The sequence below is a fragment of the Biomphalaria glabrata genome, chromosome 2 (assembly GCF_947242115.1).
Source record: "Biomphalaria glabrata chromosome 2, xgBioGlab47.1, whole genome shotgun sequence".
In the NCBI taxonomy this organism is placed as follows: Eukaryota; Metazoa; Mollusca; class Gastropoda; family Planorbidae; genus Biomphalaria; species Biomphalaria glabrata.
Window position 1 is genome coordinate 52,028,916 of NC_074712.1, and position 17,070 is coordinate 52,045,985.

Consider the following 17,070-nt stretch of genomic DNA (forward strand, 5'->3'; position numbering starts at 1 on the left):
ATATATCAGAAATAGTCAAATAGTTAAACCAAATGGTTTAAACTGAGCTAAATATAGCTAAAAGTATAAACAAATAATTTCAGATTAAAATTTAAAAAAAAAAATGACGTAGATAATTGGACACAATCTACATCTATCATTCTATGTTTTTAAATTGCTCAAAGGAAATAGATCACAGTTTTTAGTTTAATATCCGGGTTACCTGGATACGCACGATTCTAATTTACTAGATTTTATAATTAAAATGTTTCAAAGCGGAGTCAAAAGACCGTTAAGTGATGGTAATATAAGCTTTAACTATGAAAATGCTATTGTTAAATGTTTGAAATTGCTTTTCTATCAGTCTACGATCCACTCAAAATCTTGATTATAATGAAATGCAACGTTATCTGTATCTCATAACATTTAGACTAAATTTATGATTTCCATACAACTCAACATGGCGGAGCGTATTCAGACAGTCTATTTTTAGAACACGTTCATGTCGATTGTAAATTTGTACATATACATAGTGGGATGATAGTTCAACTTCATGTCGATTGTAAATTTCTACATATACATAGAGGGTCTAGATATATATCTAGTCTAGAGTCTAGTCTGGATAAGATTTAATTTTAAACTCATTTAAATTTAATTTTTAAACTGCATATTATAATAATTATATTGAATAATATTGATGATATTCAGTGCATATAAAAATATTAATATAATTTATTATAATCAATGAATATGATATAATACTAGATATCTAGATCTATTTGATATAGATCTAGATCTATATTCTAAAATAACTAACTCATAATCGAATGTCGATTGTAAATTTGTACATATTACTACATATACATAGTGGGATGATAGTTCAACTTCATGTCGATTGTAAATTTCTACATATACATAGAGGGTCTAGATATATATCTAGTCTAGAGTCTAGTCTGGATAAGATTTAATTTTAAACTCATTTAAATTTAATTTTTAAACTGCATATTATAATAATTATATTGAATAATATTGATGATATTCAGTGCATATAAAAATATTAATATAATTTATTATAATCAATGAATATGATATAATACTAGATATCTAGATCTATTTGATATAGATCTAGATCTATATTCTAAAATAACTAACTCATAATCTATTAAGTTTTATATCTAGACCTAGGTCACCTAGACTCTAGTTTTTGTCCAGTTACAGAATTCAAGTTCAAGGCATATCTGTTCTTCTTTTTTATTTAGATCTCTATCAATCTATTATCATATTTATTCTATCTAGAATAAACTAGATTATTCTAGATCTAGAATAACTGACACCAATCAAACAAGTTAAGCTCAGTCGCCGACATTTGTTATGATTGAAATTGTATATTTCCATAAGGTGATAAGGATTAGACCTAAGAAAAACTGATTGTCATAATCTATGAATTCCTCATCCATTTGTCTTTAAAAGTAGATAATATTACTACTCATAGTTAAATTTAGATTTGATGTTAAATTTAAAGGGAAACTCCAATGGTTTTGACAATTGTTGATATAATATATGTTTTTATTTACAGATAATGAATATATTATTCTTTTTTTTTTATTTGCAATAATAACTTAGTAATTGATGTTTTTCCAACATAATTTTCCGGCGCATCCAAAACAGTCAGACTTTCACTGGGTTTCTATGTGAAGTCACAAATACATTTAATTTAATCTATTGACTTCTGTATAACGGGAAACTATACAGCAAAGTTTACATTCTCGTAAAAGAAATATATCTTCATCTATACTATGCAGTTAGATCTAGGATCTTGTATGCAAAGAAAAAATGCGTATTACATTAAAAGTAGATTTACATGCAGGAGTAACCACGGCAGTGTGTATTTTCTTGCCAGACCACTCAAAACACAACAAACACTATCGCTTGGTTGTCTTGTCATGACCGACTACACATAGTCTCGACTAGCCTTGTACTGTCCAGTTTGTTCGATTGGTTAAATGTAGTTTCTCTTTCAGTATTGTTGAGGGAAGTGACGTTTGAAATAGCTTAAAACAAAATCTCAAAGAATCCGGTTTTTTTTTTTTTAGTTGTCAAGAATTTACTGTTAATTTTTTAAATACAAATGTTTCTAAGCATTTAAATACAAAATGGTAAAATGTTTACTATTACAACTTTTCATGCAGAATTTAAATATGTCAATAACTCAAATTGAATAACCTTCGGAGTTTCCCTTTAAAGTGTGTCAGGTCGATGCTTTCAAGAGCTTAAAGTTTCAAACATTTTTTTATCGCTACCTTTAAGAATAAAACATATTAAGTTAAGAAACTCTCTAACACATAAGAAGTATGGTGTTTTCAAAGTGTTATAATTCAGCTTATGAAACTGCCCACATTGCACACCATAGATTTAGATATAAAAATTATTTAGAATATAGTAAAGATACTATTTATAGATTCTTTATTACCTAATATATGAGGAGGGGGATACATCTTGTCTTATGGGTCATTTTAAAAAAACAGTAATTCTCAGTTCTATCTATATATTAGAAGTAAAAAACGTATAAATTTGCATTTAAATAGGTCTTATGTCTATGGCTAATTTTATATAATGTTTACTTTCTAAAGGAGTTCCAGAAAACTGGAATAGTGGTGAAGAATTAAGCAATAGTGGAGATGGATTTGGAAGCTCAGATCGTAAAAAAAAGAGAAGAAGTAGATGGAATACTGATGAGGACAAAATAGTTATTCCTGGGATGCCAACTGTGATCCCTGCAAATTTGTCAGAATCTCAACAGCGGCAATATGTTGGTATGTTTAGTACTTTTTAAACCATTGGTATCAGTTTGTTTGATTGATTCTCTGCGAAGCCTTGATCATATCATTGTTTGAAATATTATTGTTGCAAACTTAACTTCACTATTATTTTATGTTTTAAAATGATATTACTTAGACATAATTGAACTAATGATAATCTTATTGTGATAGTGAAAAACTTATATTCACTTTTTTATTTTCATTGCATTTATTTTTATTAGTTACATATTTACTATTAATTGTATTGTATAATTGTTGATGGTTTATTTAATTATAAGCATATTATTTGTATAGTATATATGTAATTAACAATTATTATACAGTCTGATAACATTAATGGTTCTAGGATTCAATTTCTGATGGTTTTGAATATATTAAAAAATGTTGCCCTCTGATGTTTTTTTGTGTGTAGTATATTATGGTATAATGCCGGCTTTTGTTAACCCCTTTTATTGCAGTTCATCTTCAAATTGAGGAAATAACTCGTAAGCTGAGAACAGGAGATCTGGGAATTCCTGCTAATCCTGAGCAAAGGTTTGCTTGGTTTAAGAAACAACATATGATCTAAATGGGGCATCATAATTAATCCTAACTGCTGCTCACTTTATATCACAGCAAAGGCTCTCAATCAGTGTCAGCATCAGCATTGGTTTGGAAGCCACTTAAATTTTGTCCTTTTCACTCTAAGGATATCTATGTTGCAGAAAACAAAATTTACCTTTAAAAAAATATTTTCATTTAGTCTTTTGATTGGATTTTTTTTTTTTAGAATTGTAGCACTGAGATATCCTTATCAATGTAATCAAGGTAATTTTTTTTTCTAATTTGTCCCTTCGTTGGACAGGAACAGGTCTTCAGCTCAGGTGCTTGGACTGTAGTCCATCAACTACCGGGTTTTATTTCAGAGAAATAGATTCATACAAAGGGAGGGTTGTTAACTTTGACACTTGGTTCATTAATTTTTCTTTTTGCGTTGTCTTAAAATTTTAGTAAACAATTGATGAATATTAATTCATTTTCATAACTTAAAAGATGTATGAAGTTTTAAAATGTTTTTGTATTTTTGATAATTGGTATTAAGATTTCAGGTGTAATATTATTCATATATTACCCTTTTAAATTGCTTCATTTTAAAGCGTGAGCATTCATTTTAAAATTAGATAGTGATCTGTAATTGAATAAAATGTATACTTTTTTTAAAATTCTCAATCTCATTAACTTGAAATGATTCGACATCCGCCATGGTGTCCGTTTCTAGTATTTTAAAAGCTGTGGGAATAATTATTTTAGTAATATGTCTACATTTTTAATATCAAATATTACGTTTCAGGTTTAATAACATAATTTATGATCAATCCAAATTGTGTGTAATAATTGTTTTTCACTCTCTGTATTTGAAATCATGAGCATTGTTTATGATTGATGACCTAATGTTTAATAATGGATTGTCTCCATTCACTAATCATTACCTACAGAAAAGGGTGTTTGAGAGAGTACACACTGGATTGCCCAATGAACATAATCCATTTTTTTGCTAACTCTCTTTCTTTGTTAATCGCCTTACAGGTTAGGTACATAGTTTTAACAGAAGGAAACGGCTCATCAGTTTACTTATAAAATAATACTGTATTTGGCAGAAATGTAGTCAAATTATATCTTTACATAACTCCTATGTCACTTTGTTTTTTTGTTTTTTTTTTAAACACGTTTTTAATTTAATTTTTCACTTATAAAATTATTTTATTTGCTAGCAACTACCTCAATATTTCCCAACTTAGTGAAAACTAAAATTTAATTTAAGACATTTAAAGAATAATATGTTGCTTCTAAAAAAAAAAGTATAAAACATAATTTAAAAAATAATTTAAAGTTTTTGTTTTATACCAGTAAGAATTTTTTTTTTAACTTAGGTCACCCTCTCCTGAACCAATATATAATAATGAAGGTAAAAGGCTGAATACCCGTGAATATAGAACACGTAAAAAGCTTGAAGAAGAACGCCACAGATTGATTCAAGAAGCTATGAAATTAAATGCTGAATATAAGCCACCTAGTGATTACAAGTAAACCAGTTTTGTGTTATTTTTCGAATGACTTTATAATTGTGTGTATGTGTGTGTATATATGTAGGTTTACAAATGTGCTTATATTTTTTTATTGCCTTCATGGTTTAATTTTTTTTAATACCTACTGTTAGCTTGCAATTTGTCATGTTTATTTAAAATTGTTTTTATAAATTGTTTTATATATCATTTATTTTGACAACTTTTCATGAACTTATCAAAAAACAGAAATTTCAAACATAAACCTTTGAGAATTTTATAAAGGTCACTTCATTCTAGAAATATTTTAGATAATTTTAATGTTATGTGCAAAGAAGTACAAACTTTTTGGCAGCCATTTTTCTTTTCTTTTAAATGTTATTTTATAGATCTATATGTTTGACTGTCAGATGTATGTAGTAAAGTTCCCATTTCAGACCTTGTGGTCTATAGGGCAGATGATGTAAAGGTCTTCTGATTCTGTGGCCTACGGTTAACGAGGAAGTCATGTGGCCAGCACAACGACCAACCTCCTTTTCTTTTCCCCAACAAATGTCAGATACCCATTAAAGCTGGGTGTAGGCTCAGAGGCGCCCGAAGATCCCAAAATTAAAGTCCCAGAATTCGAACCCGGGATCCCCGGTTCAGAAGCCAAGTGCTTTACTCAGATGTATGTAGAGTTACCAAAAAAGACAAAAAATGACTAAGAGAATTTAAAAAAAAAAAAAAAGGCTTGTAATAAATAGATAAAATTTATCAGTAAATCTTAGCTGTCATTATTCTCAGACAAAGCATATTTTACCTAAGTGGTTTTTTTTGGGGGGTTTTTTTTTTTGGAGTGAGAAAAAATGCCTCTAATTTTAGATTGCTTTAGACAATGCAGTCTATTTCTTTCTTTTGTCCAGTGTGCCATCAAAAATGTTTTTTCAAAATTAAAACTGCACTGAAACAATAGATCATTGTTGACGTCAATACCCAGGCCTATAAGTAGACTACTACATCTGACTGCTTTATCTATAAATGAGGTTCTGTGTTTAATCCAGAACATATGAAGAATTTGAATTTGATTGTTGAAAATATCGTTAAAGTAAGCAAAAGAGTAAAAAAGCCCATTTACTTTTTATAGACGGAGGACATAACCTCAAAAGGGAGGACATGTCTCCTTTTGATGGAAATCAAGTAACCCTAATTTTAAGGCCGGTTCACTTAAATTAGTTAAAAAAAGGTGCTAATAACATGATTTGATTCCCATGGTGGATTTTTTTTCTTTATTTTTCAAAGAATTGATAAAATATGAATGTTAAGTTTAATGTACTATTTGAACATATCGTAAAGATTGATTTAAAACATATATTATTATGTTATTCTTTAGGCCCCCTGTCATTAGAGTTAGTGATAAAGTCATGATACCCCAAGAAGAACATCCAGATATAAACTTTGTTGGCTTGTTGATTGGACCTAGAGGTAACACCTTGAAGACCCTTGAAAAGGATGTAAGTATAAAATGACAGATTATAAATAGAATACACTTAACAGAAACAAAAGATAGTTCTAAAGTTTCTTTTACTGAATTTTTGATGCATTGTCATTTTTAGACTGGAGCCAAAATTATTATCAGAGGCAAAGGATCTGTAAAGGATGGTAAAATAGGTCGTAAAGATGGTCAGCCATTACCTGGAGAAGATGAACCCTTACATGCTTATGTCACAGCAAATAATCCAGAAAATGTTAAAAAAGCAGTTGAAAAGGTTTGTTAATTCAAAATAAAACCTTTCTAGCTTTTATACTATTCTAATTAAAAACTATCTAAACAAACTTCACAACACATTAGCAATATGTATAGAAGGTTGATTTACGTAATTATTGAAATTTTGACTTTCAAGTAAATAAATGTTACAAATATTGAAATCTTTTAGAGAATAAAAAATATTAGCCATTATCATCTCAGTTTAGGCATGCACTCAGCTGTTGCCCCAATTAGCACTTATTTGACATGCTCTAATAATACTATGTGAATTGTTGAAAGAACTCAAGAAAAAGCATTGCAGCTGCTCAAAATGCAGGAATGTATAAAGTATTGAAAAATAATGGTGTGGATAACAAGTGTATCATGTCTGCTTTTGTGCTATGTGTACCTGTCCCCATAGAGAAAACAAGAAAAACAAAAAAAAAATGTTTAAAAAAACAAAGCTTGTATTAAGCGTAGTTGTGTCATTTAGTTTGTATGTATTTACATTTGTAATAGATCTGACTAACAATAATACATCTGCACTATTACAAATATGTTTACCAATTGTTTTTGTTTGGCACAATTTCATGCTTCTAGCTTTCTCAATATGCTACTATCCTATCACTTGTCTCAACAAGTTGGAAATGGGTAGGGGAAGGTGGTATCTGAGTGATTGCTTTTGAAATGCTTTTTTTTTTTTTTTTTTTTTTTTTTTTTTTTTTTTAAAAAGGCAAACAAACTGAATTTAAAGTTGAGGGCTAAAGCCTCCTCAAGCTAATACACTAACCACTCTGACAGCTGTTAGAGCAGTGTTTCTAACTGCCACTATTTATTTCTATGACATAAAAATAGTATTTCATCTTCTTAAATATTAATTTCATTATTTGTTTTATAATGTGAAATGGAAATAAATTTTAAAAATGTATATTTATGGTTTTCTATTTCCTTCCAGCATGGGCATGTGCAGTTTTCTTTCTTAGATTAAGCTTAGCTAATCCTAGATTCATTTATTCAATATTCATTGATAATCATGCCGAAACTATATGGTGCAGGCAGTGTTTCTTGCTTTGAAGAAATGAATATAATTGTATTGGAATATATATGAATAGGAAGGTCTATATCTATTTTGTTTATGTGTGAAATGGATTAAATTGAGATCTGGGTCAGATTATAAATATATAGATCTATATCTTAGATCTAGGTTTAGAATGTGACTAAGTAAAGTAATTATGTTGCTCCCAATTTATCATAAAATGGAATGGAAGAAATGACATTATTCTCACATGGTAAATGTTCTATATAGAGGATAAATAGCCAATTTAATTTAAGCTTAGAAATAACTTTTGTTTGTTTTTTAAAGATCAAAGAAATAATTAAACAAGGCATTGAAGTCCCTGAAGGTCAGAATGATTTAAGACGCCAACAGCTTAGAGAGCTAGCATTGCTGAATGGAACATTACGTGAAAATGATGGCTTAGCGTAAGTAGTAACATTAATTGAACCTTTTGCAATTAGTATAGTGATTGTAAAGTATTTAACAATATTGATAAGGTCATTAAAGGGTTTATACAAAATATTGTTTTATTTTGATCAAAAACATTATTTGTGTAAAACATGTTTGAACAGAAAACTTCGACAGATAGCAGAAAGTCAAACCATTGTCACAAATACTATTATCTGTACTGTGTGTGGAGGGACAGGACATATTGCTCAGGACTGTAAACAAAAAAGGTACTTTTCAATTTGAGGATAGTAAACAAATTGTTTAAATTTTAGGATAGTGTACTAGATGAATTAATGAAAAAAACATAATTTAAAAAAAATTTTTGTTGCTTTTTGTTTGTTTTTTTCAGACCAGGAGATACATTCCGTATGCAGCAAATGCAAAACCCAGCAGACAGGGCTAAAATGGACAGTGAAGTATGATTAATAATACTGAATAGCATTAAACATTTATAGCTTCTAAAGGTTTTATGAAACTGATTATTCAACCATTTTTACATTTCAGTACATGTCATTGATGGCAGAGCTTGGTGAAGGACCTCCACCTCCAAAATCTGAGGCACCCAATCAAAATCCTGCCGCCAATTTTGGAAGACCACTCTTGTCAAATCCACCTCCTAATCCAATGGTACAAGATCTACTAATTTCTTATTTTATAGCAGTAATATGCTTAAAGCACAAAGCCTTAATGATCGACTAGACTTAACTATCTGATTTAACTTACAACAACTGAAAGATTGAAGTTTGTTCTCTTTAAATAATACAATGGAACCTCGAGATACGAGTTTAATTTATTCCAGACCCGAGCTTGTAAGTCGATCTACTTGTATTTCGAACAAATTTTCCCCATATAAAATAAACCCAATGAATTGGTTCTAACCCTATATAAAGTCCCAAAGTGACCTAAATGCTGAAAAAGACATGTTATGAATTAATAAATGTACACGACATGTTATGAATTAATAAATGTACATGAAACACGTAGACATAAACACTAAAATAAATAATGAAATGAGAAATGCAGAAAAGATGTATGTAACGCAATGGTCAATGTACAGAATAGTATCGGTTGGCTGACCACTGTGGCTAACAGAGTGAGGGGGAGGGAGGACGAGTTGATTGCACAAAACTAAGGCTACGTAAACAACACTTCATTAACAGCATAAACAAAACAACACTGCTTTGTTTCGATGGATATCATCCTCTTCTTCGTATCATTTGACTTAGCACTTAAATTAATTTTCTTGTGCCCCATGATGCACAAAAATAATTCCAATTAAAATCACTTGCTAGCTACATCACTCACACTACCGAGACGAGCCTTTGTTAAGTGCAAATGTTCGAGATCATGGTGTACACACTCTGCTGTTTTTGTCCAAGTAGTGGCTGAGGCAACTTCTCCCCATTTTCCCGTCTGGCAATTATGGTTTTGAGTGAGAACGGAAAGATCCAATTTGACACGATCATCGTCGATAGGCTTTAGCTATAAAGCTCAACACGTAACTCGACTTGTTGCTCGTAAATCAAACAAATTTCACTCTCGCCGCTGCTCGTATCTCGAATTACTCGTTTGTAGAGCAGCTCATATCTCTAGCTTCCACTGTACATGTTTTTTAATAATACAAATTGTAACTAAAAAAAAAATATTTGAGCTTTCATTATATCTATCCAGAGATTTGCTATTCTTGATTAAACATATGGTCTGTAGTAGAAGTAGATAAAATAGATTTGATTAATAATAAACCAGATTATAATAGATCTAGATATGTTCACATGGATTTCTCTGGCAAAAACAATTCACTAATTTCATATAGTGTAGTTAATAACTTTTTTTCTAACTTAAAGTCCAATCAACAGTCATTGTCACAGAGAAGTACATAGAACCTTAATTTATAAAGCACTGATTTTGTGTTTGTGTAAGTTAAGGATGTGAATCTATATATTGTTATTATTGTAGTAGTAATGCTGAGATGGACAGTTGTAGTCAAACTTAATTTCCATTTGTTGGACCGATAAAATGATCTTATCTCTAGTTACTGGCATATATTCAAAGAAGTATGACCAGAAACAGTGACTCCTATTTGTTCATTTGTTTTTTCTGAAGGCTATGAACTCTCCATGGCAAATGAACAGACCTCCAATGGGACCTGGCGGGCCAATGATGACTAGACCACCTATGGGGATGCAGCCCAATGGTCCACCCCAAATGAATCCACATGCTCGCATGCCAATGCCACTGATGTCAACTCCCATGCAACCTCCCCCCGGCATGCAAGCTCCACCAGGTCTTCTGCCTCCTCCAGCCTCTCAGCAACAACCTATGATTGGTGGAATGGGAAACATGCCTCCTATGCCTCCCATGCAACAACAGCAAGGTCCAAACATGATTCGCCCCTGGCAACAGCAGCAGCCTATGGGATCCCAACCTAGTCAACAGCAACCAATGATGAATAGTTCAATGCCACCAACATCTGGTACTTTAGGTTAGTCAATTTTAAAAGATTTTTTTAATCATATGTGCTAGTGCTTAAAAACAAAACAACTGTCAGCCTGATTTATCCATCTGCATGGACAAAAGCTATGCTTTGCCAGATCAATATGTCACCTTACCTTAGGCTCTGTCCGTAGAATCTCAGGCTAGTAAGGTGTTAAGGGTCCAAAGAATTAAATACTTAAAGAAGTTTGATTTTGCTGTCATTACAAATATTTATAAACTACATACTATGTTTGACAAGAAAATGAGTACACAAAGATATTAACTCCCTGCAGACGGCTAACAAAGAAATGGTACTCTGGTGTACCATACTTTTGACAACAAATAAAACTATTTAAAAATTATTTTTTTTTAATGAAATATGCTTCCCTATGAAATATAATGAAGATAAAATAGTTTGGTGCAAAAAAAATTTGCAAATTCTATTTATATATTATTTCTCGTTCATTATAAAAACGTAAATACGAGAACGATGGCACGACGCCATTTTGGATTTTAGAAAGCCACACGCTTGTTGACGCTCGCTAAAACTAAGCCGAAAATGGACTCAGATTCGGATTATCAGCCTGAAACTGATGTAGATTCAAGTGATGATGAAGTCTGGGAACTCATTGACTCTTCAGATGATTCAGATGATGAGAATATTCCTCCCAACAGCACTCTGAATGCGACACAGCCAAACGTGTAAGTAACCATTATTTTTAGACCTAGGCTAGAGCAAGACCGATCGTCTAGATCTAGATCTACTGATCTAGATATCTAAAACGTTTCAATGTGTAATTGAAATTGTTCTGTTCTTTTAATAATTATTAGTTAATCCCATTGTTTTATTTCATAAAAAAATATTTAGTTTGAAAAATATCAAGCCTTCTGATAAGCTCATCTATGCTAGTCATCTTTGTTTACATGATCAGCTGATTCAAGCCTTTGTTACACTTTGTAGCTTGTCAGCTGTTGATATCTAATAATTATACAAATGTAAATAATTTTATATTTAGAAATCTAGTCCTCAAGTTTTTTAATTTTGTATTTTCAAAGTACATTTGTCAATTTTTCTAATTTTTTTTTTTTTGTATATCAACAGAAACTATGGCTATGATGTGCTGGACACTATGCCAGAGGCCCCAGCAAGCTTTCTTCCAGAAAGGGTCCCTGGTATACAGCTTGACCAAGTTAGGACACGAGACTCTGCTAAACAATTTTTCAGAGCTATTGACTTTTTTAAACTTTATTTTACAATGGATATTGTTTTGCAAATCTGTCAGTACACCAACACCTATGCAACTGAACATGGACTGCAGAAACCAAGTGTGTTCCAGAGTTGGTATGAACTAAGCCCTGACGAATTCTACAGATTCTGTGGACTTATCATGTATGCTGGCATTGTTCAGGTCCCCAACATTGAGCGATTCTGGTCAACCAAATCTCTATACAATGGACTTTGGGCAAGAGCCTTTATGTCACGTGACAGATTCAAGGCAATAATGTGTTTTATTAAAGTGTCAAATCCACTTACAGAGGATCCCAATGATAAACTCTGTAAAGTGAGAATGTTAACGACATACATTAGAATGAAATGTATAAAGCTTTACCAACCTCATCAAAATGTCTCTATTGATGAAAGAATGGTTCGGAATAAAGGTAAATATGCATTTCGACAATACATTCGAGACAAGCCAACAAAGTGGGGCATGAAACTGTGGATCCTTGCTGATTCTTTAAGTGGGTATACCTATGATTTTGATATTTATTTAGGAAAGCAGGATAATGGCCCTTTTGGATTAGCTTATGGGGTGGTGATGAAGTTAACTAAATCTATATCTAGGCAAGGGTATAGGCTTTTTTTTGATAACTTTTATACTAGTGTCCAATTATTAAAAGATCTTTGGTTTATAGGGATTGGAGCATGTGGAACTGTTCTTAGGACCAGAAAAGGTTTTCCTAATGCTATAAAAGATGTTAAAAATTTTGAAAAAAAATCTAAAAGGGGAGACATGAGATGGATCAGGGATGGACAGTTATTGACAGTTCAGTGGAGAGACAATAAGACCATATCATTAATGTCGACTATTCATGATGCCAATGACAGTGTAACAGCTAAACGACGGACTAAAACGAATGGACAGTTTGAAAATTTGACTGTGAATCAACCAACTATTGTACATGACTATAATAAATACATGGGGGGTGTTGACAAAAGTGACCAGCTAATTAATAAATATAATGTACTTCGTAAAACAAATAAATATTGGAAGACTATTTTTTTTCATATGTTAGATATAGCTAGGGTTAATTCCTATATTCTTTTTCAAGACTGGAGGGATAAAAATAAAGATGTACCTGAGCTGAAAAGACCCACAAGATATGGCCAACTTAATTTTACTGAAGAATTAATTAGAGAGTTAGGAGATATAGGTATTGACGATCCTGTACCAATCGCGTCTAAGCCCCCTGTTCATTTTAAGCATGCAATGGATCCACAGTTTATGGATAAGAGAGGGAACTGTAAATTATGTTACAGTAATGAAAAAATAGTTAGAAGAACTAGTGTTAAATGCAAGGTGTGTGATGTGTTTTTATGTTTTCAAAAAGAAAGAAACTGTTTGTCTCAGTACCACAAATTACTATAAAATCCTGTTTTTTTGTTCTATTTCTCACTGTACTATATAATAAGATGTGTAACTAACAAGTTTTACTCTATTTCTGGATAGTTTATAATATAATTTTGATGTTTAAGTAAATAAAAAATAATAATTTTCTAACTAGTAAAAAATCATGTCGATGTCATCATTTTTCTAGAAAATGATTATTTTTTTCAAAAATTTGTAAAAAATTTATTTGTCAATGAATTAACTTCATTTTTGTCAGTTGTATACAGAATTGAATGTATTTTAATAAAATGTAAATATCATTATCATATATTTATTTATTTATTTTTTGTCTTCTTTGTGAATGTGAATTTTTAAAAAAAATTAATTATTGAAAAAAAATTTATGACATAATTATTTCTTTAAAAAGAAAAAATATATTTTAAAATGATTTCAAACATAGATAAATTGAAAGAGCTTTCAATTTCAAACAAATTGATGTATAACACTCAATATAAAACTGTAATTTAACAAAGTTATGCCCTGCCAAGTAACAGACCCCCAGTCGCTGACAAATTTCTAGAAAAACCTGCAGTCTGTTAAGAGTTAAGGATTTCATTATAATAGTGTTCTATAAAGGATTTCATTATAATAGTGTTCTATAAAGGATTTCATTATAATAGTGTTCTATAAAGGATTTCATTATAATAATGTTCTATAAAGGATTTCATTATAATAGTGTTCTATAAAGGATTTCATTATAATAGTGTTCTATAAAGGATTTCATTATAATAGTGTTCTATAAAGGATTTCATTATAATAGTGTTCTATAAAGGATTTCATTATAATAGTGTTTTCTAAAGGGTGTTGAATATTTGAATTATTTATCTATTATTTCAATTTGCATTCAGCAGGATTATATGTTTTATTTAGATTCATTTAATTGATCATGTTTAAAACATTAGTATTCAGATATTGCTGAGCAAAATTAGATCTTAATGCAACTAAATTAATTGGACGTACATTTTTGTTTTAAATTCATTGATGAAACTATTCATTACAGGTAATTTATTTATTTTTGTTTTAGCCATGCCTCCCCCTCCTCCTACATTATTGGCGCCACCACCTCCACCCCCGACAAGTAGTCAGAGTCCAGTACAGCCAACACCTCCATGGATGCAGCAACCTCTTGCAGGTAAGGCATCTTTGCTGAATCTGCCACCACCACCGCCGCCACCTCCTCCACCACCTATGAGTGGACCTTCATCAACATTCAACAATCACTTAGCTCAACAGAATCTACATAATGTTCAGGGTCCAACTCTACAGCAGAATATGTCTTGTCAAAATGGAGATGTTGGACAATACAGTTCAGCTGGTCGTAACATGATGTTAATGAATAGTATGAACTATCAAAATAATGTAAACAGTCAAGGGGTTACTTCCATTGGTCCTCACAGTAGTCAGAGAGTCAGTAGCACTGTGTCTGAATATCCTCCTCAAAATAACTTACACATTCCTGGGAGCTATCAAAGTCCTCTTAACCGTGGGGGGAATAACTCATTTATGTATCAAGGCTCTAGTCCACTAGTTAAGTTTGAAAATCAATCTCAGGGTTTCTACAATGGAAACCTTAATAGGCTTAGCCCACAATTCACTTCCAAAGTGTCTGATGATTGCTACAGCAGGACTCATGATTCAAATAATCAGCAGAGGCATTCTGGTTCCAATGTGTGGAATTGATCATGTTTACTTGAATGTCTTGATTGAATACATTGTTGTATTTTTTTGAAGCTATTTTCTCAGCATTGTTTTTTAAACTAAGTATGTCAGCACTTACAGGCCCTCGTTAAGTCTATCAGTTTATATCATTTTGTTTGCAAATCTTTTTGAAGAACTATTAGTGGCCCTAGTTATGCTTTGAGTATTTGTATTTTTTGTTTTGTTTATTATACAGCAGTATCTGTAAAATATGGGGGTGTCTGTCTGTCTGTCATTCTTTCTTCACCTTATTTTAGAAATGTCTGCAAGCAAAAACTATTACAATCATATGTAAGGCCTGGATTTGGATTGGTTATTTTGTATGTGTACCATGACATCTAGATGTAATGGTGAAATTGATCATCCTGGTAGTCATTTCATGTAAATCAAAGTCACTTTTCGTATTTTTATTTGTTTTAATCTCTGCTCACAATATCTATTAGTACTGAAAATTTCTATGCTTGCAGTAGTTTTTTAAAAGGAGGAAAATGATTTTTTGTTTTCAAATGTTTTTCTTGTATGTAATTTTAATGACAGTATTCTTCCTCGTGTTTAAAGCAGAAAGTTTGTTGAGTTTCAATTGTATTATCTCATGTTTGAAGTGTAAAGAAACAAAATCAAATAAATAAAGCTTTCTTAAAGTCCAGATTGTTAAGAATAATAGTAAATACTTATCACTTGATCTGTACCCATCCTGTCTGTATTTGTGTATTGAGCTAACTTGACCTTCAATCTATTTGTACTCAATAAAGTGTTAACTGGAACCATTGAGTCTGTTACTATATGAGCAGTTTATTTGATTGTAGTTAGAGTGTTGTTTGTTTGTTTCACACACTTTCTTTAATTTATTGATTGTTGTGTTTGTTTCTCTCTGTTCACTTTGATCAGTTTCACTTTTAGTTCACTCTGGAGTCTGAACTTATATTTACTATTGTTTTTCTATCATTTCTGCAGTTTATTTTGTTCAACAGTTGTCAATGATTTTTTATTTGAAAGTTAAAAGAAGAAAAAAAAAGAAACTTTATTTCTTTTGCTTGATTTGTGACATTTTGATTGCGCAAGAAACTAAATTTCATTCTTAAACTTCTTTGAATTCTTTCAATACACTTATTGACCACTTCAAATTTATTTTTCAATTAGATTTAAACTGGAGTTGTTGTTTTTTTGTAGGTAACATGGGCATACAGACTCAGCAACCTCCGCCACCTCCAACAACAACACCTACAGCTCCTTGGCAACAGCAGATGACGGCGCCACCCCCTCCACCTGTGTCTTTGGCACCTTGGCAGCAACCACCACTTCCTCCGGCCATGTCACTGTCAGCCCCACCTCCCCCAGGGCCCGTGCAGCCTCCTCTCATGACCACGGCTGTACCTCCACCACCACCTCAGACAAGTACAGGTCACCAGTTTAACACGTTTGCGCCCCCTCCACCCCCTCCCATGTCCTACAGTAACCAGAGAATGGGGGGTATAAACCCAATGATGATGGCTGGACCTCCGCCACCACCTCCACCCAGTTAAAACTTTGTATAGGTAAACAAGGAAACAGTACACTTAGCAGTATGTGTCAATGTTTATGAAAAGTTACATTAGTGACTGACTGAATAGATCATGTATGCAGAGCCAGTGTTTATCTGGACATCTAGACATTGAACTTAATTGTTTCTTAAGAAGTATAATCTTGCAGGACAGCAAAAAGAACTGTTAACTATATTTTAAAACATATTTTAAAACCTTTGATATTTTTTCATACATTTTGATATACTTGAGAATCAGATGAATGCAGTATGTCACATGATGTTCAGTATTTAATTGTACACTTCAGTCAGAAACATTTCTGAACTGTGGCTTATAAAACATGTATTATTCCCCATGGACTTTATGTCTTGTCTTTTCAAAGCCACCATTGACTTGTATGCTTTTATTCTCCTAATTTGTTCTATGTTTTACTTATAACTCGGCACTAGTTAACATTGTTAGACCCTGTCTTGTCATATCATGTCTCCAGCAAAACAAGTGTGTATTCTGACTGTAAGTACTTATGTTGACATTGTTGTTGTGGTAGTCTATTGTACTCGAGACACTGGATGAAATGCTCAGAACTCAAAGGTGAAATAAATTATAAAGTTTTAGCTTTCTAGATGTGTTGTTGT

General features: G+C 31.6%; 2 protein-coding genes across 3 annotated transcripts; both read left to right on the top strand.

Moving 5' to 3' along the window:
• Positions 1-152: 152 nt before the first annotated feature.
• LOC106079093 (splicing factor 1-like) lies at positions 153-17,055 on the top strand. Of its 2 annotated transcripts, XM_013240214.2 has the most exons (13): positions 153-281; positions 2,610-2,792; positions 3,257-3,332; positions 4,709-4,861; positions 6,213-6,333; positions 6,436-6,588; positions 7,930-8,048; positions 8,196-8,300; positions 8,423-8,489; positions 8,578-8,700; positions 10,177-10,555; positions 14,242-14,349; positions 16,086-17,055. In XM_013240214.2, exons 1-13 carry the CDS (start codon positions 245-247, stop codon positions 16,436-16,438), a joined length of 1,977 nt encoding a protein of 658 aa, XP_013095668.2. In that variant the 5' UTR covers positions 153-244; the 3' UTR covers positions 16,439-17,055. The 2 variants fall into 2 exon arrangements, with proteins under 2 accessions (XP_013095668.2, XP_055877290.1); XM_056021315.1 differs by lacking the exons at positions 153-281; positions 3,257-3,332 and having other exon boundaries at positions 2,653-2,792.
• Positions 11,108-13,196, top strand: LOC129924753 (piggyBac transposable element-derived protein 4-like). The gene is made up of 2 exons (XM_056021316.1): positions 11,108-11,250; positions 11,651-13,196. The coding sequence occupies exons 1-2, from the start codon at positions 11,108-11,110 to the stop codon at positions 13,194-13,196; spliced, it is 1,689 nt and encodes a 562-aa protein (XP_055877291.1).
• Positions 17,056-17,070: the final 15 nt, after the last annotated feature.

Bases quoted from the DNA above. Each gene is read 5' to 3' on its own strand.
- LOC106079093 (XM_013240214.2), top strand. From the start codon at position 245: ATGTTTCAAAGCGGAGTCAAAAGACCGTTAAGTGATG. The intron at 282-2,609 runs GTAATATAAGCT...TACTTTCTAAAG, and splicing joins CAAAAGACCGTTAAGTGATG to GAGTTCCAGAAAACTGGAAT. The intron at 4,862-6,212 runs GTAAACCAGTTT...GTTATTCTTTAG, and splicing joins AAGCCACCTAGTGATTACAA to GCCCCCTGTCATTAGAGTTA.
- LOC129924753 (XM_056021316.1), top strand. From the start codon at position 11,108: ATGGACTCAGATTCGGATTATCAGCCTGAAACTGATGTAGATTCAAGT. The intron at 11,251-11,650 runs GTAAGTAACCAT...GTATATCAACAG, and splicing joins AATGCGACACAGCCAAACGT to AAACTATGGCTATGATGTGC.